The following is a 25,785-nucleotide window of genomic DNA, read 5'->3' on the forward strand; positions in this document are numbered from 1 at the left end:
GTATCAGGCATTCTCACCATATTTAAAGGCTTTCTGAAATCCTAACCTTTACATGAATCATTACACCTGGCATTCAGTAGGCGTTCATTCATTCCTAAAGGATGTTGATTTCCTCCACGCTAGAAATGCAACAGTGATTTCTGCCATATGAGACTCCGACATATACTTAGCACACACAGAAAAATCACGCCCACTAAACCTTGTATAGGCTGCTCTCACTCTAGATTTTTTCTAGAATCTTTGACTGAGCCTATACTAACCTGAGAACCAACTTTAGAATTCCTTTAAAAGAAAGTGTCCATTTAAAAACACACCTTAATGAGGATGCTGGTCTTAAAACATGTCCCCAAATTATTTGACACTTTTCCTGTCGAGAAAGGTGGGATCGGTGTTCCAGCCCATTGAATCTGAGTTCTGTATTTGCCTGTCGAATGGAATATGGAGAAAGTGATGCCATGTCACTATGTAAATTTAGGCCTTGAGAACTGGCAACATCTGCTACTATCTGTTGAGATATTCACTGTTGGAACTCAGCCACCATGTTTTGAGGAAGCCCAAGCAGCCCCTGGAGAGGGCAGGCTGAATAGCATCAGCTTTCCAGTCATGTGAGTAAGCCATTTGGGAGGAAGATTCTCTGGTCCTTAGTCGAGCTGCTGGGTAAAGCAGACCCCCCAGACCTTGCATGCTGAGCCCCGCCCAAATTACAGATTCATGAGCTTAAGAGATGGTTTTTGAACGATGGATGTACTTAGTTATGAGGGTGAGGTCTTCTGCACATATTGTAGTGGGCTTGCATTAGCGGGGCTCCAGTAGGTGGCTAAATGGCTCTGTGTAAGAAATAAGAGGCTATTGGGCAGTTCTAAGGCAGCGAACTAAGGAACAGAGGAGGCAGAGGATGAAGGGAGGGAGAGGGCTGTAGTAATAGGGAGAGTGGCTGATGCACAAATGAACTCAAAAGCCTGTGAACTTATCTAGCGCCAGAGATGCCAGGAATGATCTAGAACAGGGATATCCATGGTTCAGGTTTAAGGTGTTTGCTAAGGCAGCTGGCTGCCATGAGAGGGAGCACCTGCTAATCTCCATCCCATGCACACTAAACCTTCTGCCCATTCCTGCTATACGACTAGTTTCGAGTCTGGAATACTCAGGATTCAATGAATGTACGTCAAAGTCTACAGGGCGATGCTGTGCCGAGTAACACAGTGAACACTTGAAGCAAAATCTCCAGTGCAATTTGAGAAGTCACTGGAAACAAGAGCAGGAAGACAGAGGTGACTCAGGAAAACATAAGTTTTATAACTGTCCTCCACTCTTTCTCACCCCATAACCCCCAACCTCTGGACATATGTGAGGGATCTGCAATGTCTCTCTTTGTGGAATGTGGACTCAAATCTTTGGGGGGCTTTGATCTTAATGTTTATAGTCACTTCAGTTGACTAACGGTTGACTTATGGAACACACGTTACAGCATTGATTCTCACCGTGCTCTGGGTCTCTGAAATGTGTGCCTCTGATATTTGTGCTTTGAGGGGCATAAGCACAATTACATTCCTGGGCCTCAGGGACACTTGTCTCGGTTGGTCTCTGGTGTCACCAGAACATCACACCCCTTGGCAGGCGCTCCTCACAATGCTGCTTGATGATGCAAGCAGTTAGAGTCCTTCCGTTGGTCGGTCAGGTGAAACAGTCTGGTACAGGGAAAGACCCATGCCGGACTTCTGAGCCCCACAACCATAAGATAACAAATTTGTGTTGTCTGAAGCCACGAAGCTTCTGCTTATCTCAGCAATGGAAAACTGATACAATCTGGCTGTGAACCATTACGACAGAGGATTTTAGTTAAGTGGAGGATTTAAATTAGAATACAGAAGAAAGTCAAAGTGTCCACAGCTTGGTTTTTTGAGTCAAAAGAGAGACAAACAGTGCATGTTTTCTTCGCAGTTGCTTTTACTGGAAAAACAACAACAACAAAACATTTTTTTTCCCAAAGAGTCAAAATAAAAGACCATTACACAAGATTGCACAATCACTTACGAATGCCGCAGTTAAAAGTAAGTAGGCCAGTCTCACAGAGTCCTTGTCTAAGTAGTTTTCTCCATCTGCAATACACCGAGAATGTAATTCTCAGAGCTGCTGGGCTGATTTCACAGTCCCATTGGCCAAGCTCACTGTATCTTCTAATTGAATCAGACCTCAGGTAGGAACATTTCTACCAAGACTTCTGTCTTGAGAGCAGTTTTAATGTTCACATTCTCTCCATTTACCTCTGGCTTTTTTCATAGGCAGAGGTACAATTCGGCATTACCCAATGTCTTTCATCATTTACCACACGATTTCCTCTCCTCTGCTTGGGACATAACTTCCACAGTCTTCACATTCTTTTCCACCACCACGGCCTTTTACTATACAATAATATGACTTACATGTAAATATAGAAACCTACATCCTCAAAGAGGGAGAAAAAGAAAGGACCACCTGCTAGAACAGAGATCCGGGTAGGAGAAGTAATTTCAGGGGTCCTGGCAAGGACTCTGCCATTAACACTAGCTTATAAAAAGCAATTGTGAAACTTAAAAAAAAGAAATCAAATTAGATGTGGTGTGTGTGTGTGTGTGTGTGTGTGTGTTGTTCTGCACCATTTTGAAGTAAGTAGGAATAAATCTAATAATACACTTTCGTGGCAACACGAAACAAGAATGTTAACAGCTTACAAACACTGCTGGGAACCCTCAGTTCTCTTCTGAGACGTGGGGCATACAAATGAGTCCAATTTGCGGAATCTTCCTCTGGGCCTTGTAGTCACAAGTGCCTCAGCTGGATGTGCTTTCCTTCCAAAGAACGAGAGGATGCTATTCTGATTAGATTCAAACTCAAGGTACAATTTAGCAAATGCTACATGCTTTTTATTAATGATTTTATGCACCTGTGAGGTCTACTTAGGACCCAGAAATTAGGTAAGAATATAGAAACAGTCTCTTGAAAATATATATATCATAGCTATCTGTATATCCTCTCAGAAATTATGAAAAAGCCTAACGTAGTTTATGAATTTGATTTTTATAAGTAGTTCTCTAAAACAAGCCTACACATAATTTTTCCCCTCAACAGTACTGATAAAATACAGGGCACCTTTTTCTTTCAAGTATTTGGGTAAAATAGTATACCCTGAGAATTTGGGGTGCAAACCTACACCTTGTAAACTGTAGAATGAAACTCCTCAAGCACCACGTAGGAAAATGTATACCATGATAGTTTTTAAACACAGAGACTATTACTGAATGTGTTTTCTTGTGCACATATATATATACTTATCATGAGATTATAGTCAATCTACTTAAGAATTAACACTGTCCTGCAGTCCAAAGTATAATTTCAGGTAGCATGAGCATCAGTTTGTAGCAAACACAGACTCCCGCTTCTATGAAGTATGAAAACCATTAAAATGCATGATATCTCTTTAAGAGGTAAGAATGATGAAGTCAAATCTGAAATTAAGAAATTTATATCATTAGATAGTTCTTAGTGTTATAAGAATGAATTTGAAACGTGCACTAACACGTGAGATTTGTCATAAAGCTGTCCATGTGAAATTTGGTTTAGCTTCTTTACTCAGTGGTATGTAGAGAGCTGCATACATGCCAACGTATAAAGACATATACAGACATACAGATGGACTATAAAGTCACTAACAGCATATTTGGGCTTCATTTAATCCTGAGGGCAATTTCAGTGAGTGCTCTTAAGAAAAGATATTCCAGTGGATTAAAGTTTTCATACAGGTTACAAATGTGTTCAGTTTTCCAGAAATAACTCAAATGGAGTCCATTTCAACCTGACCATTTAACCAACAGGGGGAAAGAGGCCATGGGTCAAGGTTTCTGCAGACGATGCCCCACAGTTCCTCTGGAAAACTGAGTCGCACATGTAACCTTGACATATAACCTTGAGAGGAAATGGCAAAAACCAGACTCTACAATTCTGTTTCAACTCCAGTTTGAGGCACTATTTAGGAAATGCTACATGTGTTATCTGTGGTTTTGTGTATACAAAACATAAAAGCGTAGTTCAGCACCTAAAAGGGACAGTGTCAGGGTAATAGCTTGATGGATAAGAAGGCGTCATAGACTCCTATTTTATTCCACTTAACTTCTGTTGAAATAGGAAGGGTACAACCACCTCATTCAATACCAAGGCAACCTCAGGAAATAATAAAACACTGAAAATAAGGATTTAGATTTACCTTGTGTCTTTAAACATGTTCCTCCCCATCACTTGAGGTAGTAAATGGCCAGCAGCGCTTGTTTGGTTTTTTTGGTTTGATGAAAGAGAGAACCATAAAATTATCGATGAACAATGTGGTATTCCTAGAATATTATTTTTAAAGTTAGAGTTTTAACCCCTTGGACATTTCCTACGTCCTCGACAGCTTCTTAGAGGATGTGGCCTCTCTGGTATTTTCTATACTAGTTTCTCCTAGTTTCTGTGCTAGTTTACCTCAATGTGAGAACTGAAGGCTCAGATCTGCTGGTGATAAATAAGGATAAATAGCTTCTGGGATCCCCAGGCCCTGGGTAGGTAAGAACTCTACCACATCGGCTAGGGAAAGAAATGTCTCTTTTTGAAGACCTGGCAAGCAGCTGACTACTCAGTATGATCACTGATGATGATCCCTCAATATGAGCACGATCAACCTTTTCCTAAAAGTCACACATGGTTTTAAAACAGTCCTGTCAATTCTGGTACTGTCTTCACCTGATTCCTCAATCAGTTTTGCCAGATGTGTTCAAACACTTGAGAATTCATGGTGCTGCTTTGAGTATTACACGTTGGAGATCTTTGAAATTGATCGCACCTCCTTCATTTAATATTAAGTGACTTTATACCCAGCCAGTCTCTACAGGAAATGAGGAACAGCTGATGCTGTAAGAGCTCTCCGCTGGTGAAAAATGAAGTCAGTTCTGGGGTGAAGCTGCTGCTGTACCTAGGTGAGAAGACCTCCATGGCCAAGGACTAAGGCTTTCCTCAATATGGGACAAGGGCGCCTTGTCTATGCACAGAGGCTGTTTTATATTTTGCACTTCATTTCGTCACTTATCAGGGCATTAACTGAATTGTGACCAGAGCTGACAAAGCCTGCCTCGACCCTTTTCTTCTACCCAACAACATTTCTTTTTAGAGCAAGATCCCTTTAAGAAAGGCCCTAAAAGTGAAATCAAGTTATTTTTCCTAAAGGAGTCTGATATGGGAAGCCTAAGTACAAAGTAATGAGATTACATAATTCATACAAAAACCAGTCTTGGGTTTTTACTCACATCTTCAGTTGTGAGTAGCATAAAATGCAGTGGTTTCAAGAAAAAAAAGTTTTTTTAAATTTTTAAAATTTTAAGCAGAAATCAAAGAATGATGATCATTAAAATCAAAATAAGGATCTAAAAGAAATTTACCAGGATGCCTCATCTTCGAATAAATAAATAAATAAGATGAGATTCCTTAAAGAAAGTCTGGGAGAACCTTCAAGTTATTCTCTTTAAAAATAAGAAATATTCTAACGTGTCATTTGTTGAATATATGTTGACACTCTTATTAATGATGATGATCTAAATATTTATCTGTTCAATCAACTCTTCAAGACTCACTGTGAACACTCACTAAAATAACCTTCAGAACTGAGTTACAACTGAGGCAGTATTGAAAGTCACTGAAAGATTCTGTGATTTGGATTCTCGATACATCGTAAGCCCATAAAGAGCAAGTGATACAATCCTAGTCCTTGCTCTCAGTATGGCGGGGGCTGGAGAGAATCAGAACCACTGAATCAATGTACATTCCACTCTGCCATCCCAAACAGGCCACTCCTCGGGCTCCAAACAATCAGTGAGAGAGGAACATGCAACTACAGAGGGAGGGAAGACCAAAAAAGGCTATCCACTCATAACAAAGGTTGGATTCCTAGAGGGAAAGAGGTATTTCATACCTTTCTGAGACTAAGAACTTAATTTTAAACGCAATCACTGGCTATTCAGTGTTTCAAGCCATTCTGTGTGAAGGCAACAGAGAGTGTTAAAACCACTAGTTTTCACAATCACATTTGAAATCATGCTAAGCCCAATAAAAGAACATGTAGAACATAACTGAGGGAATGACTAGGCTTGGCTGGTATAGGATTCAAAATGCAGACCCCTTGTATTTAAAATCGAACATGAGTTCCAACTCTGCCATTTAATCCTCACATATTCCGAGAAGCTCTAAGAAGATCTGTGATCCAAATTATTGATCTGCCGGCGTGCTTTACAACAGAACCAACCTCATTCTGTCGTGTGTTTTTGATTGAACTATGAGAACACTGAAGGGATGGTTTGCCTAGTCATGAGTACAGGAGGGAAAGAGGAAGAGAAAGTTTGTCTTCTGTATTAAAGTATAAAAAAAATCCTTTTACAGGGGGAAAACTGCAACCATTCACTCAGCTTAGTAACACCAAAATAACACAAACTGTCTTAACAGGGTTGTTCAGGAAAATATAGAAACTTACACACTTGGTTTATAAGAAGCAAAACCTAAGAATAACACATGTAGAGGAAGTTTTTCAGCTGAATTCTTAGTGTTGTTACAACGCAACCTTCCGATTATAGAATATCCATCTTCTGTCTTGCTCCTGTAGACAAACATAGTCAAAGAAAAGATAATTAGTTCTAAAAGTAAATCGCACTTTTCAAGAAGCAAGAAAAATGTCAAGATACATTTTATTTAACTATTTGGCTAATCTCAACATTACTAATGATGTTCACATTTTCATATGTGTTTGGCAAACGTGTTTCTGAACTTACTAAGACATTATATTGACTTTAGGAAAGTATTCAGAGTGGAACTTCTCTTTGGAACTTGAATTAGATTCAAGGGACTGTTCGAAAATGATTTTAGAGTTAAATGTTTAGTTTCATTGAAATCATCCCTAGCAGAGATAAAACAGTGTAATAGATATGTTCCTAAAGCATGTAGAAATTCTATTTAAGCTAAAGAGAAATATCTGAAATTTACCATGAGTTAGTAATCTAGTTAAGGGAGTAACCTCTATGCTGGGAATCTTTTTTTTTTTTAAAGATTTTATTTTATTTATTTATTTATTTGACAGAGAGAGAGAGAGATCACAAGCAGGCAGAGCAGCAGGCAGAGAGAGAGGGGGAAGCAGATTCCCTGACGAGCAGAGAGCCAGATGTGGGGCTCGATCCCAGGACCCTGAGACCATGACCTGAGCCCAAGGTAGAGGCTTAACCCACTGAGCCACCCAGGTGCCCCTATATACTGGGAATTCTTAAAAGTGAATGATCACTACTTAAATTGTGTAGGATTTTGTACACTGCATTTTGATTAAAATGAGATACACTAGGGCGTCTGGGTGGCTCAGTGGGTTAAAGCCTCTGCCTTTGGCTCAGGTCATGATCCCAGGGTCCTGGGACCGAGCCCCGCATTGGGCTCTCTGCTTGGCAGGAAGCCTTCTTCCTCCTTTCTCTCTGCCTGCCTCTCTGCCTACTTGTGATCTCTGTCAAATAAATAAATAAAATATTTTTTAAAAATGAGATACGCTGATTAGAGCCTATAACTTGGTTAAATCCATTCTAATACAAGCATTGACAAGTTCAAAAGCCTACTGAAAATGAGCCCTTTCTGTAGATCTCTCTCTATATATAGTATATCTACTAACACTTTGCCTAAAAAAAAATTATGTTAACATTTGAAAGTTGATATTTGAACACAATATTATGAAGGCAGAAATAGACTGTCCTACAGGTAATATTTGTTAGGGACTAAGAGGACTCTTATCATGTAAAAAATAACTTCTGAGAAGTATCAAATAACCACTATCTAATCAGTCATATGCAATCAGAGTGGCAAGGGATATTTTAATCCTGTCATCTAAAAAATTGACCTGTGTTAAATATATAAGAAAAAAAGTCTATAAGAATAATTTTGATTATTGGGACACCTGGGAGGCTCAGTCAGTTATGTGTGTGCCTTCAGCTCCCGTCATGATCCCAGGGTGGTGGGATTGAGCCCTGAGCCCCATTGGGGCTCCTTGTTCAGTGGGGATCCTGCTTCTCCCTCTCCTTCTGCCCCTCCCCACCATGCTGTCTTTCAGACAGGTGCCCTCTCTCTCAAATAAATAAATAAAATCTTTAAAAAGAGAATAATTATGATTTCATGGGTGTATATCTCATGTTTATTTTATTCTTCTACGTTTTATGCATTGAGGAATGACCTTCAAGATGAAAGGGGCTGTGGTAGGTTTGGAGACTCTCATTTGCTAAATTTAAGCTTTTGAAACTTAGGATCTATAAAAGAGCAACAGGAAAGGAAAATATAATTGCAAGGGGAGAAGAAGAAAATAGAAGACTAAGAAGAATAATTTCAGATTTAAGGACCCAACGATCTGACAACAACTCAGGCTGAGTCCATCGCGGGGCAAGATTTTGTGAAGCTTCCCTGAGCAGGGTGAGAAGGACACAGGATGGTAGTGGGGGCTGGGGAGGGGAAGGGGGTTACAGACAGTGGTGGAGGTAAACTACGGGATGGTGAGAACAGTCTGAGAAATGAAGGGGGAATCTGTTTATACAATCTACTGGGATCATTTTTAGGGAATCACAGTCAAAATAAAGTTGCTCTGACTCCTATTAAGGATGAAATAACAAGACCCACCAGTTTAACCTATCCAAGGATCATGAAGAAGTCAGTAACGATGAGAGGGGTGATGACACTGTGTCACCAGGCAGTTGGGCCTCGATGACTTCCCGTGATTATAGGACCAGAACACGACAGAGCTCAGCAGGGATGCTGGGTCAGATTTTCCCTTGCTCCACACAGACCTGTGCCCAGACACGGAGGAAAATCTCTACATGCAGCTGGCAAGCGATATCCAGAGTTGTATAACATTCTGGAAGGCCTTGGTCCTAGAGTACCCTGACCCACAGCCAACTGGCCTGCCCCTTAAGATAAGACAGCTCAAAGGGGACCACAGGGCTGTGGGCACTGCCTTCAGTTGAGACAAATATAAAGCAATCCTGGACACAGGCCCCTCATGGCACCCTGGAAATCTGCCTAGATAAGGGCCAATTTTCTGCTCTGGTGAGGACCCCTCAAGGATGAGGGGGTTCTGAGGCATTTAGGAAGTTCACAGTTGTTTGCTATGTCCTTTGTAATGGTTTTAGAATTCAACCTTCACAACACTCCTGCAACGTATTTCCATTTTACAGTTGAAGAGACCAAGGCCAGAGAGGAAAAGTCACTTGTCCAAAGTAATACGAGCATTAGAATTTGAGCCAGAGCTGTCCGGCTTCAAGGTGCATACACTTGGCCTTTAGTCAAAGCCCTACAGCTCTCCTTCAACTACAGTGCATGAAGCCATTCCACTCACTTGGACATGCCACACCGCCCCCTCCCCACATACCACAGTTACCTCCCTTCCCCCACAGCCCCCCTGGAAGCTCTGAACCTGCCTTGAATTCTCTTTGAGGCTTAAGATGTTCGAATAACTAAGGATGGAGAACACGGAGACTTAGTATCTGCTAGATCTTGTCGGATTCAGGGTCAATTTGTTACCTGATTCTCTTCCCCGTTTTCCCAGGGAAGGGAACAGGGACAGTTTGCCACAAGAAACTGAGGCCTGGAGGCCAGAGAGCGAAAAAAGCAGGTGGTGGGGGCGGGGGTTGTCACCCGGGAGAGCGTGAGCCACGGAGCTGGCAGGGCCTGGACCGCAGCTGATCTGTTTATCTGGGAGAGGTGATTTTTTCATGGGTCAAACAGGAATTAAAAACAGCACCGTCTTAGTTTGAGAATCAAATGGCGTGATATTAAGGCTTGATATGTAGTAAATGATTAATCCCCAGTAGCTATTACTCTTCATTTATTATTAGTTTTATAGACGGTAGAGAAGAAAATATAAAGGCAATCCAATGGCAGAGAAAAGTACAAAAGAATAAGCTGGAGGGAAGCTACCAACCACGAAAAGAAAAAGGGAGAAAAGGCAAAGAAGACATTAGGAAGACGATAAAAGAGCAGCCACAGATAATCAGCGAGAGAGGAAGCCGCAGCTAAGTGAGGCGAAGAGCAGAAACAAACAAAGTGATTCAGGAATGTAATTATAAAATGCAGGACAAATGAAGAGTCACGCTGCACTGCAGCCGGCAGCCCTACCCACCACCTCCTGCACGGAGCCAGAGCCTCAGAGAACATGCAGCAGACCGCAAGCTCCTGTCCTTCAGGCCGTGCAGTGGATGATGAAAACCAACCGCGGGAAAGAAAAGGGGAACACAGGAAGAAGCAACTGGAGCATCACACTAAAGCAGCAAAAGCGAACGGGAAAACGGAGACCCTGAAAGGGACTGAGATCACCAGAGAAGAGTGGCCTTGGAGAGAAAAAGAGGAGGCAAAAATGGAGAGCAGGAAGGAAGCCAGCTGGGAAGAGATTCTGGTAGAGGATAATTGGAGTTTGGAGTCCCAACTCTGCCTTCAGCGACATTGTGATGTAAAAATGGTCACTTAACCTCTCTGAGCCCCAATTTCCTCCTGAAATTTTATTTTATTTTTTATTTAATTTTATTTAAATTCAATTAGCCAACATACAGTACATCATTCGTTTCTGATGTAGAGGTGAATGATTCATCAGTTGTGCGTAACACCCAGTCAGTGCTCAACACATCACGTGCCCTCCTTATGTCCAGCACCCAGTTACCCCAGCCCCTCACCCTCCTCCCTTCCAGCAATCTGAACGCAAGGGACAGGGTTTGATGATCTGAGGAGTCCTTGAGGGTTGCCCCTGCTCCCAGCCCCACTCTCTTTCTAATTCAGCAGCTGCTGCTGTGTGGGGCTCCATTGAGGGGCAGAAAGAACCTGGAGGAAGTGAGGAGGAGAGAGAGACCAACATGTAGGAGCAACATAAAGCACACTCAGAAATGAAAAGACAAATGGATCAAGTCTTACAGGGAAAAACCCAGACATTCAGTGAACCAAAACAATTGCGTGACCCTCTGTGGTGCAGGCATGGTACCCATTTATGTTTTCTTTTGGAGCACCATGGTGGTTTAGTCCATTGGGCAGCTGACTTTGACTAAGGTCACAATCCCAGGGTCCCAGGATCGAGCCCCTGCATTGGGCTCCCTGCTCAAAAGGGAACCTGCTTCTCCCTTTCCCCCTCCCCCAACTTGGGCATGCTCTCTCTCAAATAAAGAAATAAAATTAAAAAAAAAATAAAGTTTCCTTTTGTTATTATCACATATTTATTTTATCTTTATGCCCTGCAAATGGCATTGGTGATCAAGTCTCAATGAATGTTTTAAAACAAAAATACGGGGGGCGCTTGAGTTGCTCAGTGGGTTAAAGCCTCTGCCTTCAGCTCAGGTCATTGTTGGGTCCGTAATCAAAGGAACGAGACTGATGCAAAGCAAAGGTCAAGCAAAGCTTTATTTTGCGCCAAGCATCGAGAATCAAACCGACCGTTAGGGGCCGCCTCTTACAGAAAGGGCAACCACCCCCAGCCTCACAGACTAACTTTTATAGAGCAAGGGCCATGTGGTTGAGCCTGGCCACACACAGGTGGCCAATGAGATTGCAACACACAGAGAAAGCTGCAGTCATGCTAGGTCACACACGGGTGGCCAATTGAATTACAATTCACCCCATAGTAGCTATTTGAACTAGCCTATCACCTTGGTCAGTATCAGCACCCAAAAGGCACCTAAAAGGCACAGCCCACACTCCTTGGTAGCTAGGGAGACAGTATGCATGCCCCACTGATTGGATGTCTCCTCCTGGCCCAACTCATCCCAGAATTCGGGCTCTGTTGTCTCCACCTGACCTGACCCGCCCTTGTATTTGGGCTCTGTTATCAGGGACTGGTCGACCACATTCCACTGGTTTCCCGGACTTGCTTTTAAGTAAGTTCCCCTGGGGGGGGTCAGTTTAAGTTTTACTGCATAAACAACAAAATCACTGGTTAACCGGATGGAGCTGCTCTGGCTAAATAGGCCCTTACAGTCATGATCCCAGTATCCTGGGATCGAGCCCCGCATCAGGCTCTCTGCTTAGCAGGGAGCCTGATTCCTCCTCTCTCTCTCTCTGCCTGCCTCTCTGCTTGCTTGTGATCTCTGTCTGTCAAATAAAGAAATAAAATCTTTAAAAAAAACAAAAACAAAAACAACCCCAAAATACGGTATGGAAGTGGGTGGGCAGGAAAAATCATGAATGCTGGGGAAGGAAAAATACAGCTACGTGTATTAAATGACAGAAAGCTCAACCAAAACCAATCTTATCAGAAAAAGCATCAAAGATCCCGTGGAAAAGGAACTTTCAACCCAGAAGTCAACGAACGACAAACCGGTGTGCCCAGCACATTGGTATGTCATGCCCGGGCTCCTGCTGTGACTCCCAGCCGCTGGGTCACGGGCTGTGAACTGCCCCATCCATTGACCACAATGTGCGACTTCATTACTAAGGAAGGATAAAGGAAGCAATATTGCTAATTATCCTCTTAGCTGGGCTGTGATCTGGCCAAGTTTGAGGAGTTGGACCACAGGAAGGCAAGAAGCAGTAAGACGCACCTGTAAGAGCTGAACCACAGAGAAATTCATAACCTAACCATGAGCGAGCAAGCACGGCAGCTGGTTATGCTCCGGGAGACAGGGGGAGAAAGCAAAGCTCCCTGTTACAACGTGCAGCTAAAAATAGGCGATGAAATACTTATTATTTGAGCTGAAAGGAATCTTAAAGGTTAGGACAGGACTTGAATCCTGGTCTCACAGTTCTGTGCATACGGGTCTGTGTGGCCTCCTGCTGGTGTGTGGGCTCTTAGAGTGTGACACCGGGTCACACGTGGGTTGACAGCCTCGCTGCAGAGTACGCTGTGACTGGTGGAGTGTAAAAATGTAATTCATGCTCTTTGGATGAGTGAGGGAATGAGTGCATTTCGTTCGAACACTCATTTTGTACACTAGTCCAGAGAGGCACAGAGGGGAGCCCAGGTGTGCTGGCTGTCACAGTGCAGAGTTCATTATGCTCTCTGCCATCCTTCCTTGGCTCCAGGCCTCCTATCAAGGAGCTTGAAGTGTGGCCCGGGAGCCAAGAGCCCCTTCTGCAGATCCTGGCTTATCTCATTCCCTGGGGATTGTGACAAAGCCATTCCATTCTAAGCCCTAGTTTTCTTCTCTGTGAAATGTTGTGATTGGATCAAATCACTGGTGTGACTTCTTAGTAGAAAGGGGCACATAAACTCCTACCCTACCTCAAGGAATATCTCTGAAGTCAGTCTGGTTTTCAAAGGAAATCATGAACCGAAACCAGCTCCCAATTCTTATCACCCTGACCATCCATATGAGAGCATCGTTCATCGAGGAGTGTGTATAGTGTAATTGTTTTTTATATATCCGAGCAATGTTTCCAATATTTTGCACACAAGAGAAAGAACTGCACACTTTTTTTTTTTTTTAAATGTATCTGACTTTCTTTGGAAAGCAGTATCAAACTCTCAGGAAGGTGAGTTTTGAAGGATTTTAGTTAGTTATCTGAGTTTGGATGGTAGATTTTTGCTTGTACACAAAATGCTAATTGTTAGTTCCTGACCAGTCTTCTTAGTTGAGAAGCCAGCTTTTGTATTTCTATCTTTAGGGCCATGGACCAAAATAAAAGACTATGTTTTCAAAGGGGAAAACTTAAAAAAAAATTACTGTTCAAATTTCATACACTCAAAATTCAAATTTATATTTGTGTCTGACGGCAACAACTCCATGCTTAATCTCTCCAGACTCAGCAGACAGGAGAAAAGCCAAAAGCAGCTGCTAGAGGGACTGCATACAAGTGTGTGCCCGGTTGCTCCCTCCTCTGTGCCCTGTCCTCTCTTCCCCTTGCTTCTGCACCTCCGTGGCTCACACAAAGGCCTCAGAGGATTAGCTGCCCCAAAATAGCTTTAGGTAAACATACCACCTGTCCGGAAGATTACAATATTTTTGTCGAGAGGCCACTCTTTTCTTCCTGCAGGACTAAGTGTCTAATTCTGAGCGTCTTTCAATGCATATTGGATTATTTTTTTACATTGTATAGAACATCCATTATATACCTTTAATCCCCACACCCCCTCTTTGTGATTTCGGTTGCAAACTCTTAGAGAAGAAGATTTCAAATTATCTGTTTCTAGAGTGCAAGGAAAATGAGGCTTGGGCTCCCACCTGAATTTTTACAGCAAGACCCAGGGATTTTTGAACAGTGGCCTAATGTCTAGAAGTCTAATAAACATAATGCACCATAATACTCCCTGAATTCGGAAAAGGTTTTATACTTTAAAATATATTGCAATGTCATCTGACATTCAGATAAATTTTGAGGAGTAGATACTATTGACACAAGTGTCATGAGTGCTAGAATGTGTGTGCCCAAGAACACACCACTGGTGAGAAGACCAAGCTGTGTCTCTAATTCAGTGATCCCACTTCCTAATTTAAGGCTCTTTCATTGCACAAAGAAACAATGTTCTTCTGTTTCTTTCAGTTCAGAAAAGAACTCCATCTCCCTTCTTAGTTCAGTACAATCTTATCAAAAAGTGAAGTCCTAGAAGGATATATGAAGCCAACACATCCTAATCTGAAAAGAACAGGAAAACGAGGGAGCAGATTTGTCCCCACACTGCTGACACCTTTGTGCTCCTATGTGAAGGCTGCTCCTGTCTTAGGTGTTTGACCTGAAGCGTCTTGGGTCAGACAAGCCAAGCTCACTTCTCCTGTCAAGTTCCATGGTTTTAGTTACAGGAAGGATTCCAGTCTGTGAATGTGGATTAATTCAGGTGTTAGGGATCTACTTTATCTGATTTCTTTAGAGGGGGGCAAGTGGAGATCTATTATTTTCTGAAGGGAGAGAATGCAGAGATAAAAAGGAGCATCTTACAAGGATTAGCAACTGAGCGCAGTGGATCCAGTCTGATCAGACTGGATCAAACCCAGCAGCCCATCCAAGAAGCCACTGCAGGTGGAGAATCTCCCCGCTTTTCATGGAGGTCGTGTGTGTGTGTGTGTGTGTGTGTGTGTGTGAGAGAGAGAGAGAGAGAGAGAGAGAGAGATTAAAGACCTTGAACTCATCCCAGGAGAAAGTAATTGTCTGGAAACAAAAACAAGAGCTTAAAATATACAGTCCCTTCAAACAAGAAAAGTCAAGAGAAAGAAGATGTGGTGGGGGGAGAGAAGCCTTTCTACAGATTTTGGAAATCCTCTGAACAAGAAAATGTCAGTGTCATTCTCCCTCCTTGTGAGGAACAACCAGATTCGCAGTGTTCCCAGGGATCTCTCCGGATGTTCGTGCCTCCTGTCACTGGGGCTGTGGAGCTCACTCCACAAAATCCAGACCGGGTTTTCCTTTCTTCCCCCTGCCAACCTTCGCCAAACGCTAACCTGACAGATCTAAGGTTCACTTCCCTCCTACTCACCGGTGGGAAAAACACTCAGGCGGTTTGAAAAGGTCAATGGGGGAGAGGCTGGCTGCGGGGATTGAGGAGTGGGAAGAAGAGGAAACTTGGTAAGAAAATTAGCTCGTTAATCATCTGGATGGGGTTTTAGTTCTGTTCTCCCAAGATGCCCCTTTCTTCATACCGCCTCCCCCGCCACTTCAAACACAAAGCAATAGGATTGCTCTTAATCCCTGAAAACTGATTATCAACGTAACATTCACTCACCAGCAGCTGCTCCATTCTGCTTTCTGGTGATGGCGCATCATCTGTGTTCTACCACAAAGCTCATGGTGGTGCCATCAAAGGAAGGGGGGGCAATGATCCTAGGCCCCAGGGGTTGCGAAGTGATGCTGATGATGGGCTTGCCGTGCAGCTGGGTGAAGCCTTTGGCCCCCACAAGCTGGGATGTGGCTGCCGGGGCCGAGGAGGAAGAGGAAGCAGGAGACTGACCAGAGGCCATGAAGTATGGGGCCTCAGTGAATGTTGCAGCTGCCTCTTTGCCAGGGGGGTCTGCTGCCATGGAGGAGAGCTCGCTTCCCCCTGGAGTGTGAGCAATCGGCGTGGGCTGCAGGGCATTGGCGGGCAGCACCGTGGGGAGAAACCCAGGGTAGATCATGTAGGTGGGTCCATAAGCCCCAGGGCTCAGGGCCAAGGGAGGCACAGGGAGGGACATGGGAGCCACAGCCTGCTGCTGGGACGTCACGGGTACATCCACATACTGCCCTGTCTCAGGGTCAAACAGTCTTCGGGTCATGGGCTGTACTGGTGTGTCCACCAGATAGTACTGGCCGGTCGTCACATCCAGGAGCATCTTGCGCTGGGTCTGCTGGGGCTGTGGCTGCTGGAAGGGGTCTGTGGGGACTGAAGCTGGGCCTGCAGGTGCTGCGGCAGGCATGCTGGGTGGGGAGAAGCACAGGACCTGGGGCTGGGCTCCCTGCAGGGCAAAAGGCAGTGGCTGCTGGTGGTAGATGGCAGTGGGGAGATGCTCGGGGCTCTGTGGCCCTGTGGCAGCAGCTACTGTCTCCCTGGGGTTGTCGGGTTTGGTACGCCAAGCTGGCCGGCTGGTTCCACTGACCTGAGAGCCTTTGGGATTGCTGGGGACCTGGCTGCGGGCGCTCAGAGGGGGCAAGCTGCAGAGAGTGGCCGCTGAGGGGGCTGGGGGTCCCTCCCTCCCAGCCCCGGGCCTGCCGGGCAGCTCTCCCGCTGAAGAGCTTCCTTTAAGGGGGATGGACAGGTAATTCTCACAGTCACTATTGTTCTTTTCCAAATTGCTGCTGTTTTTCCTAGTGGTCACCTCATCAGGAGGTGCCCGAGTGGCCGGAGAGATCTTGAGGGACCGGAGTCCCTGGGTTTTGATGCCCTTTGCCGCGGAAGGACTCTCTGGAGAAGGCCCTTGGGGAAACTTGCCAGCGACACCCCCAGTTTTCTGGGTGCTGCTGGTACTCACCGTGAACACGTTTCGGTTGCTGGGGAGTGGTGGGAGGGGCTGCAGGGGCTGGGTTCTCTCCACATCCTTGTGGACTGGGGGGATATAGAGGGATCGCGGCCTTTCCCTGGCCATGTTCTCAAAGGCGGCTGCCCGGGCAGACACGCTCTCAGCACTTGGGTTGGAGTTCCTCCGTTGCAGACGCTCCAGCGAGGCCCCCCGCAGCACCACGCCTCCCTTGTTTCCGGTGCCCCGCTCCTCCACCTCACCCAGTCGTTTGGCCACCTTGTCTGGGTCCCCCTCCGCCCCTGCAGCCCCTTCCCTCTCCTCACTGGCAATGAGCGACAGGACATGGCTGTCCATCATCATGGGCAGGGGGTCGCTTTTGCGCTTCCACTCGTTCCTGTTGAAGCTGTACAGTTCTTCCATGGACCTCACGGCAGCCGTCAGCTTCTCCAGGGCGTTGCGAGAAGTCTTTGGGGCTTTCCCTTCCTCCTTGACCTCCTCCTCCTTGGCCTTCTCTGGGGTCTTCTGAGCAGAAGCCTTAGAGACGATCTTGAGCACAGGCAGGTAGGAGCCCTGCTCAGGCTTATTGGGGGCAATGGTGGCCACAGGCAGCCTGCCAGACGCTCTGTGAACCAAGACTGTCCCTTCTGGCGAGGACGAATTCAAGAACCTGGTGCTGCCACCTGTGCCTACGTTCTCCCTCGGGTCTCGGTCCATGCTCTCTTCCCTCGAGTTAACCACCGCCTGGCACGTAATCACTATGGGGGAAAGGGATCTGGATCCGCCCCCTGCCGCAGCCAGCTGCCTGGGTTTGGGCCCCGTCAGCCCCTGCTCTGGGGTAACACTGCCCTTGTCACTGCTGTCCCCGGACCCTTTGATTAGTTTCCGGACATCTCTCACCTGGTGGAGGGGGCCTTGGGCCTTGGACTTGTCTCTGACGTCTCTCACCTGGAACTGGGGCACTTTTTCCAGGTTGTCTCCCCGGAAGAGCTTCTGCTGCGCCCTGCTGTTGTCCTCAACTGTCTTGAAGAGGTTAGAGGCGCTGCCACTGGCCAATTGGGGCGTGAGCAGTTTGGCAATGTTGAAGTCCGAGCGGGGCTGTTGCACACTTCCCAGCCGGATCTTGATTTCGGGAGCCTTGGGCCGGATCACTGCCGTGGAGGTGGCTTGGGCGGCAGGGTACTTGGTAGCCTGCTTCCCGGGCTGCTTGTCCTTGGGGGTCTGCTGGATGTTGGGGACAAAGAGGCGCGACATGATGGTGGACTTGCTGGCAGAGATCTCTCCCAGATCAGCCCTCCAGTCGCCCCCTTTGGGAAGCTTCAGCTTCCCAACCGGGGCCTTTTCTTCCGGCTTCTCGGCCTCCTTCTCCTTCCAGGAACGGAATGCGCTGTTCTGACTGCGGAGGAAGATGCCTTTGACGGTCTCGGATGCACTCTTTTTGATTTCGCAGACTTCCTCAGGGCGTCCGTCCGCCAAATTTCGACCCGAGGCAGCACTGCTCTCCCGAGGAGCACTGGCTTTGAAAATCGGCGATTTAGACTCGGCCACCGAGCCCTCCGCACCTGCGTCGGACACGCTGACCACCGTGTACTCAGAGCCGGCCTCTGAGTGGCGAGAACTCTGCCTCTGCAGGCCCCTCTCCCGCGGCTTCTCCCCACGGGCTGGGCCCTCCGTCTCCTTGGAGGTGCTGGAGGGGTTATGGTGGGACGTGTCAGTGACTTCTCCCCTCTCCATTTTGAACTCGTGTTCCCGCTGCATCTTCTTGGAGATGACATTTTTGAGCAGACTGGAAGCAAACTTGGACTTCTTCTGGGGGCCTTCGGCGCGGGAGGCGGGCTTGCTGCCCTCAGAGGCCTCCGAGCCATCGTCTGTGTACACCGACCCAGGGCCCTTGCCGGAGCCTTTGGAGGTTCTGCAGGGCCCAGTGGCTAAGCTGGCTTTGCTCTCGCTGCGGAAATTCAGGGGCTCGAGGAGGGTGACCACGCGGGAACCCGTCTGGACCTGCTTCTGGAAACACAGAGGTGTCTCCACATGTTTGATTTCCCCCTCGACTTTGCTGACCACGAACTCCAAGGCTTTGGTCTGGGACTTCCTGGACTGGATGTAGAGCTGGTCTGCAGTTGTCCTGGCCCCACTGCCCTTCCTCAGACCCGCGGCCACGGAGGCCGCACTACTCCTCAGGAGGCTCTGCTCCACCCTGGCTCCGACACCCCCACATTTTAAATCCAGGAACGTCGACCACCGCCCAAAGCCGACCTCGGAGAGTGTGGAGGACTCCCGGGAGCTGATGTTCAGGGCCTCAAAGTAGGGGTAGGCAAGGCTCCGGAAGGCCCGGGAGGTCAGGTTGCGCACCTCCTTGTCCGCATCGTCCAGTTCACTCACTGCACTGGAGGCCCCGCTGGAGTAGTCCACCAGCTCCTTCGCCCGGATGGCCCCGCACCGGGTTTGCAGGCGAGCAGGGACAGCGATGAATTTCTTTGCATGGTCCTGAGCCACGGCTGCAGCCGGGTCTTGCTTCAGTGAACTTGAATTGTGTTCAGCAGCTGTAGAGACGCGGAGGCTCATGTCGCCTTCATGCTTGGCAGCGTAAATAATGTTTTGCTTTGCACGCACGTTGCTAGGCTCATTTATAGCCCGGGAAGTCGGTTTGATTGATAGGAGGATCTGGCTTGCTGCACTCCCACAGCTGCTGGCCGCCACGGCTGCGGCCCCTGAAGCTGCCTCCGGGGGCTCGGGCAAGGGCTCACTCAGGGTGGCAGTGCCAGACCCAGTGGGTGGGGGAGTGGGGTCACTGTCAGAGGGGCCGCTGCCCACTTCCGTGCTGCTGGTGTGGCGACCATTGCTGTCTGCACTGGGACAGGCGGGGTCACTGCTGGTGGGGCTGGGAGTCTGAGTGGCATGGGTGCTTGGAGTGGTGCTGAGGTAGCAGCTGTTGTCGTCATCCTCTTCGGTCGGGGTGGTGACGTCCCCTGGGGTCTCGTCGCTGCCACCAAAGGAAGCATAGTCCACGAATGAGTAGATCACGTTGTTGTCCTCGAAATCCCAGCGGGAGGCCAGTCCCACGTCAAAATCCATGTCCTGCTCCACCTCGCTCAGCTGGATCTCGTGGGTGGTGATGTAGTGAGCTTCCTCATTTTTGGGGGGGTCCCTGCTGCCCTGAGACTTGGCAATAATGTCCCTGCACTCTGTTCCATCTCCCCCTCTCCCTCCTCCCCCTCTTTCTGCCCCTCCTCCGCCTCCTCCTCCTCCTGCTCTTCCCCCTTCTCCTCCTCCCCTGGGCTGGCAGCTCAGGGCACTCTCACCACTGTCACTCTCAAAGCCTAAAGACGAAGACGAGGTGGCCAGAGCCCCTGCTGATGTAGTGGTATCATCCGTCTTGGAAAGGCCACCTTCTTCTGCTTTGTCCACTGGGGAGGAGGAGGAGGAAGATGAGAGGTTGCTGTGCTCATCAGTGCGGGAGAGCTGGGATCTGGAGAGTTCCGAGGCAGCAAGATTCTTCGGGGGGGTCGGAGCCTTCCTCTCCTGACTGCTCCGTTCCTCTTGGGCTTCTTCCCTGGGACTCCTAGGGGTCCTCTGCTCCCCCAGGCAGTGCTCCAGAGTGAGTCTCCCGGTGCAGGGACTCACCCCTGAGGCTGCGGCAGAAGCACACATCTCCACATACTTCGCTTCTCGCTGGGAGGAGGCTGGTGGCCTGGGCAGCAGTGGCAGCTGCTGCTTCAGCTCCTGGCTATCTTGAGCTCTGCTCCCCCGGTCGCCCACCTCCCTCAGTCTGGCCTGCGGACTCAGCTCAGGAGTGGCGGCTTCCATCTCGAGCCCTCGCCCAAGTTGCAGCGACAGGAGGAGACAGTGGTGAGCGGCGCCGCTGGGGCTGGCCCGGGTCCCTCGCTGGCCCTGGAGGGGCTGCAGAGTGGCCCGAAGCAGGGCCCCACGTGCCTGGACCGGGCTCAAGGCTACAGGCACCACTGCGGCTGCTGCCACCACCTCCCAGTTCTTCAGCCCCTCTGGCGGGGTAGGGACAAGCCTGAGGGAGGGGGGAAGGCTCCCGGCAGTGGTGGCAGAGGTGGTCTGGGGCCCGGGGGCTGCTGCTCCGGCCGAGACCGTGGCCAGCTTCCCGTGGCTGAGCTGTTCTGTCCAGTTGTTTGCCTGACACCGTCGGCGGCGGCGAGGAGTCTGAATGCCATCGGCCACGGAAGGAGCAGCATCTGTAGGTCGACCCAGGGACTTCCAGAAATGAAAGGAAAGCATGTGCTGTTTCTTGTGAAGCCTTGTCCCTTTCCTGGATGGGGCGAGAGTGGGTCACGTCATTCCAGAAATATTTTTAGTGTCTATTCCCTAGTCATACTGAAACCACACTTGAGGGGAGAGAGAAGAGGCTCTGAGATGACAAGGGAAGGTTGAGGGTGGAGGGAGGCATGTGGGTTCTCACTGGCAACAGCCACATGCTCTGTGTAATCTGGTCTAGAGATGTCTAGCTGGTGTGAAGGGATTCTTTACTCACCGCTATCTTTCACTCCCAAGTGTAATTAAATGGATTCGTCCCCTCGTTCTTACACAAAATCCAAATTTTGCATTGCATTTCAAACGAATTCAGGACGATCCAGAAAGATTTCAAAATCTCTCCTAGACATATGGTGGGCTTTCTGCTTGCCTCAAAAATCTATGCATTTTCTTTTTCCTTCCTCTCAAATCAGATCAGTTCTGGTAATAAAACTTTCAGAGGAATAAAATATTCCATCCCTCTTTTTCTCCGAAGTTATGCTCCATACAACAAAATCTTTTGAAACTAGAATCCCTTATAGAATCCTTACCACATTGACCTGAAGTATAAAAGTATCAAAGATTTAAGACATAACACTTTAAATACACCTTTATGTATAGTCGCTAAAAAAGAAGCACATGGGGTCAAAAACGAACACTGCTTCAAATCCGTACATATCCAATCGATCTCGAAAAAAGTTCCTTAAACTTCTAAAACTGTGGCAAGACAATAAACTTTCAGTTTAATATAGCCTGAGCTGCAGCCTCATGATTCGTTTTGGCTGGCTGAATTCCAGACCGGCAGGGCGTGGAGTCAAAAGGCACAAAAGAACAAGGAATACACTTACCCTTCATGAGTACAGTGTGGCTTGGAGGGAGGTTCAGAGAGGAAATTTGACCCGCTGGCATGCCCAATGGACATGAAGCCAAAGTCCTAGTTCACTGGCTATGAGGTTCATCCACATCAGATAATTCAGTAGTTGTGCAAGGGGATTTACCATGCGCCCCACGATGGGGGTTCTGTGCTGGCCACCCTCAGAACAGATCGTTGGGTGCTATCAGTGGAGAACCACGACTCTCGGTTTGGGTGAGATCTGGCCCTCATCACCTGCCAGGCCCAACTTCACCACTATACATAGTCTATGTGTCACTTATGCCGATTGAATAAAGCACTATTTTAAACATCCACATTTGTGGGGAACAAAAATAACATCATCACCCATCCCCTTCCAACATGAATGCCACCCCCGCACAGAAAAATGTTCCTTCCTCGGGATAGGCGTGGGGGTAGGTATGGAGTGGGAGCCCCTAACAACTGAAGCATTACCTTCCCATACTCGAGATATGGAGACGACAGCCCCACTCTCCCTATGACAATTTGCTTCTGCCCACATCATTCCCATTAAAAACATGACATAAGGAAAGACTGGAAATATCAAGTATCATAGCGTGGATATAAGCCAGAGCGTGAGGTGGAAAATAAAAGAGAAAAGGAAACAGAAAGAAACAGAGGGAGAGAAGGGAAATGAAAGAACAAGAAGAAAAGAGAGAATTTGCTAAATTTGCAAACAACTTTTTTGATTATGGGGAACCAGACGTAATGGCACAAAATCCTCAATTTTTAATGATAATAAAAATTTAAAAGAGATAATCACAACTAAGATATATATAGCACTTCTTGTGTGTGAGGCACAATGCAAAGCAATTTTACATGTGTATGTATTATTTTATTTAACCCTCATAACAACCTGATGAGTGAGGTACAATGTTTATAGATAGGAAGGCTGAGGCACAGAGGTGCTAAGATATTAGGGAGCAGGACTCAAACCCAGGCAGTCTGGCTCCTGAGCTTGAACCTGAACCGTGATGCTGCAGAGGCTTGCTGGCTTCTCTGCCCAAATGCTCTCCGTGGCACCAAATGCACAATTAGAGGCGAGCAAAGCGTCCATTAGGCAATTCCATCCACGTGACTGCAAACTAACCACATAATTGTTTCTGTTTTGTTTTTTTTTAATATTATCAACCTGTGTATACATTATATACTCAGGGCTTAAGGAACATGACCTTACACATAAAACAAAATAAAATATAATCGGTTGCTTCAAGCAAGCAGAGTAATTTCAATGCCCCATTTTAATCTTACTTGGGGGCCTTGGACAATAAATTCTGAACACTGCCTCATGCACTGTGGGCCATACACACTCCAAAGAGGATAGAAGGCAGAATGTCTACCCATCAAGACAATTATAGTCTAAGGAGGAATTTTCCAGCACTTTCCATATGGCCCTGTCTGTCATGATAACTCAATGTATCTCAGCAGTTTCTCCTTGCAGTTGGCAAAGTACCAAATTGGAAGGTCAGATGCCCTCGGTGTAGGTTAAAGTATAATTGCTTGATGCCTGAAGTTATGAAAACCTGCTTCCAGAGTCTAGCTCCCTCCAGAGAGCATAGCCCTAGCCCAAGTTCCCCAAGAGACGAAAAGAAAGGGTTATCCTAAAAGAGGTACTTACCTCTAAATTCTCTGCGCAGCTCTTTTTCTCTTTTCTAATTAAACGAACACCAGTGGAGGAAAAACTTGTAAGAAAATCTTTCTTAAATAAAGTCAATTTCTAAGAAGTAATGTTTCATTCAAACCATGAATTCTATTTAAAATTCAGACAAACAGAGAATTCAGAATAAGACAGACTCTATTAAAAGATGGGGAAAAAAGGGAGAAGAAAAAGAAACTCATAAATGGAAAACAATACCCCATTTTAAGGTAAAGTCAACACAATTAAGAACTTCAAACTGCCTGCCCCCTGCATTTTCAGTTCTCTGTTGGTATATGTTACTAAGAAATACTCATTTGGTAGCCGTCAAGCCTTTTATTCCTTAATATGACTATAGTCATTTTTTTTTTCTACAGATGAACTCAGTGATTGCCTACCTGATCTCAACTCTTGAGCAATTAACAGTGACTAATGTCACCAGCATTAACCCATGTTAAGCAAGCATTCTTGCTAGACCAGGCAAGGTATACTTGGTAGATAACTTTATATGGGATTTCAAAGAGCAACAAAGGAAATGACTCAGTGTCATTATTTTTATCTCTGCAGAGAAAGTTCTTAGCATTCCCTGAAAGTCTTGTGAAATGTATCATAGTATGAGAAACTTTAACATGATTAAAGAAATTGAGAATGAAGTCCAGGCTATCCACCAGCTGGAAAAAGGATATGGTTATATTTCAGGTCCCTGACAGTGGCCTAATATAACAGACAAATATATCATTCAAAAGGAAGACCCCTTTAGCAGATACAGACTACTCGATGGAAACTAGAGATAGGTTTCAACGTGGGCTCAAACCAGAAGTCAGACAAAAGATTTACCAAACACAGACATTCTCAGGATTCTTGGGGGGTGCGAACACTGGGAGAGATTTTCTGATTACTTTAAATTCTGTGTAAGGCTTCCCATAAACCCCTGCACACCTGGTCACACACCCTGATGGGAAGGAGACTTCTCTGTTGGTCACTGCTTAATACCGGAGTGTGGCCAGCTGTTTCCGCTTCCCGGCCCAGGTGGGCGCGCCTAAGAATGACATCGGAAGGAAAGGCATCACGTTATTTTTTATTTTTATTTTTATTTATTTATTTATTTTGGGGGTGCCGGAAAGAGTTTATTTCTGTCATTTCTGAGGTCGATATGTGTTTTGGCTTGTTTAATCCTCTCAAAAACACTACAAGAGAACAACGATTGCTCCCATTTTATGGAATAAACGGGAAGGCATGACTTGTCTCGACTCATCGTGCCTGTGCACTGACCACCCGGTTCTGAGGGTCTCAAGCCCACCACGCTCTGTCGGTGATCGAGCCCTCGGTGTGTGAGGCGGAGGTCACAGGCTTATTGCTGTCCTTATTCGCTGTCCCACAGCCTTGACCAGCTGCCTGCACGGGGGACCAGCTGGTCACCATGAAGTCCAAGGAAACGGAGTGGAAGGGTTAGTGTAAAACTATCCCTGCGAATAAAAAAACAGCATGTACCCTGAGTCTGAATAAGAAGCACTACAGACTTGTGCAAAGAAGAGCACGTTGTGGTAGGAGCGTGCCATGCACATCGTAGAGGCAGCCCCTTAGCTATGCCCTTAAAACTTGGAAGGACAGGAAGAAACAGTTCACCACCAGAAATGAAACTTTGACGCTCAAGCCTGCACACAGAGGGCAGAGGTGGTGCGAAGCGATTCCCTCCTTTCCCCCTCCTGTCAGGACCGGTGTCAAGGAGTTGCTTCTCCCTGGTCTCCCGCCCTCCCCACCTCTCTCAGTGGTCTAGGCTTTGCCCTCCTTTTCCCACCTCCATTTCCCCCTGGTCCCTGACAGAAACTTCCATCTAGTTCTCTCCTGAGGGAGTAGTGCAGATTTTAGTGTTTCAGATCTTACTGGGTAAGGGAAAATTATCCTTTCCAGACCTGTCTCAAAGGGAAACGCTGATGGGACAAATAAATCTTTCTCTGTGTAATATAACCATTTTGAATAGCCTAGCACTGTCCATCTCTCCAGACTCGGCTCTTGGCTCTCGGTTATGCTAGGAAGCAGGAGGCAGGGTCCCGGAGAGGGGAGCTGCTGAGGATCCAGAATAGCAGCAGGTG

At 46.8% G+C, this 25,785-nt stretch overlaps 1 protein-coding gene across 2 annotated transcripts; it reads right to left on the reverse strand.

The window, feature by feature from the left end:
- Window positions 1-1,930: 1,930 nt before the first annotated feature.
- On the reverse strand, window positions 1,931-22,071 carry LOC308338602 (uncharacterized protein C4orf54). 2 transcript variants are annotated; one of them, XM_080796830.1, is made up of 3 exons: window positions 22,013-22,071; window positions 15,701-21,183; window positions 1,931-6,652 (listed from the first exon to the last, which is right to left on the reverse strand). In XM_080796830.1, exon 2 carries the CDS (start codon window positions 21,150-21,152, stop codon window positions 15,738-15,740), a length of 5,415 nt encoding a protein of 1,804 aa, XP_080652956.1. In that variant the 5' UTR covers window positions 21,153-21,183; window positions 22,013-22,071; the 3' UTR covers window positions 1,931-6,652; window positions 15,701-15,737. The 2 variants fall into 2 exon arrangements, with proteins under 2 accessions (XP_080652956.1, XP_080652955.1); XM_080796829.1 differs by lacking the exon at window positions 22,013-22,071 and having other exon boundaries at window positions 15,701-21,914.
- Between the last annotated feature and the right edge of the window lie 3,714 nt (window positions 22,072-25,785).

The sequence above is a fragment of the Martes martes genome (assembly GCF_963455335.1).
Source record: "Martes martes genome assembly, chromosome: 2".
Taxonomy (NCBI): Eukaryota; Metazoa; Chordata; class Mammalia; order Carnivora; family Mustelidae; genus Martes; species Martes martes.

Excerpts from the sequence above, each read along its gene's own strand:
- LOC308338602 (XM_080796830.1), bottom strand. The coding sequence starts at position 21,152 with ATGCTTTCCTTTCATTTCTGGAAGTCCCTGGGTCGACCTACAGATGCT.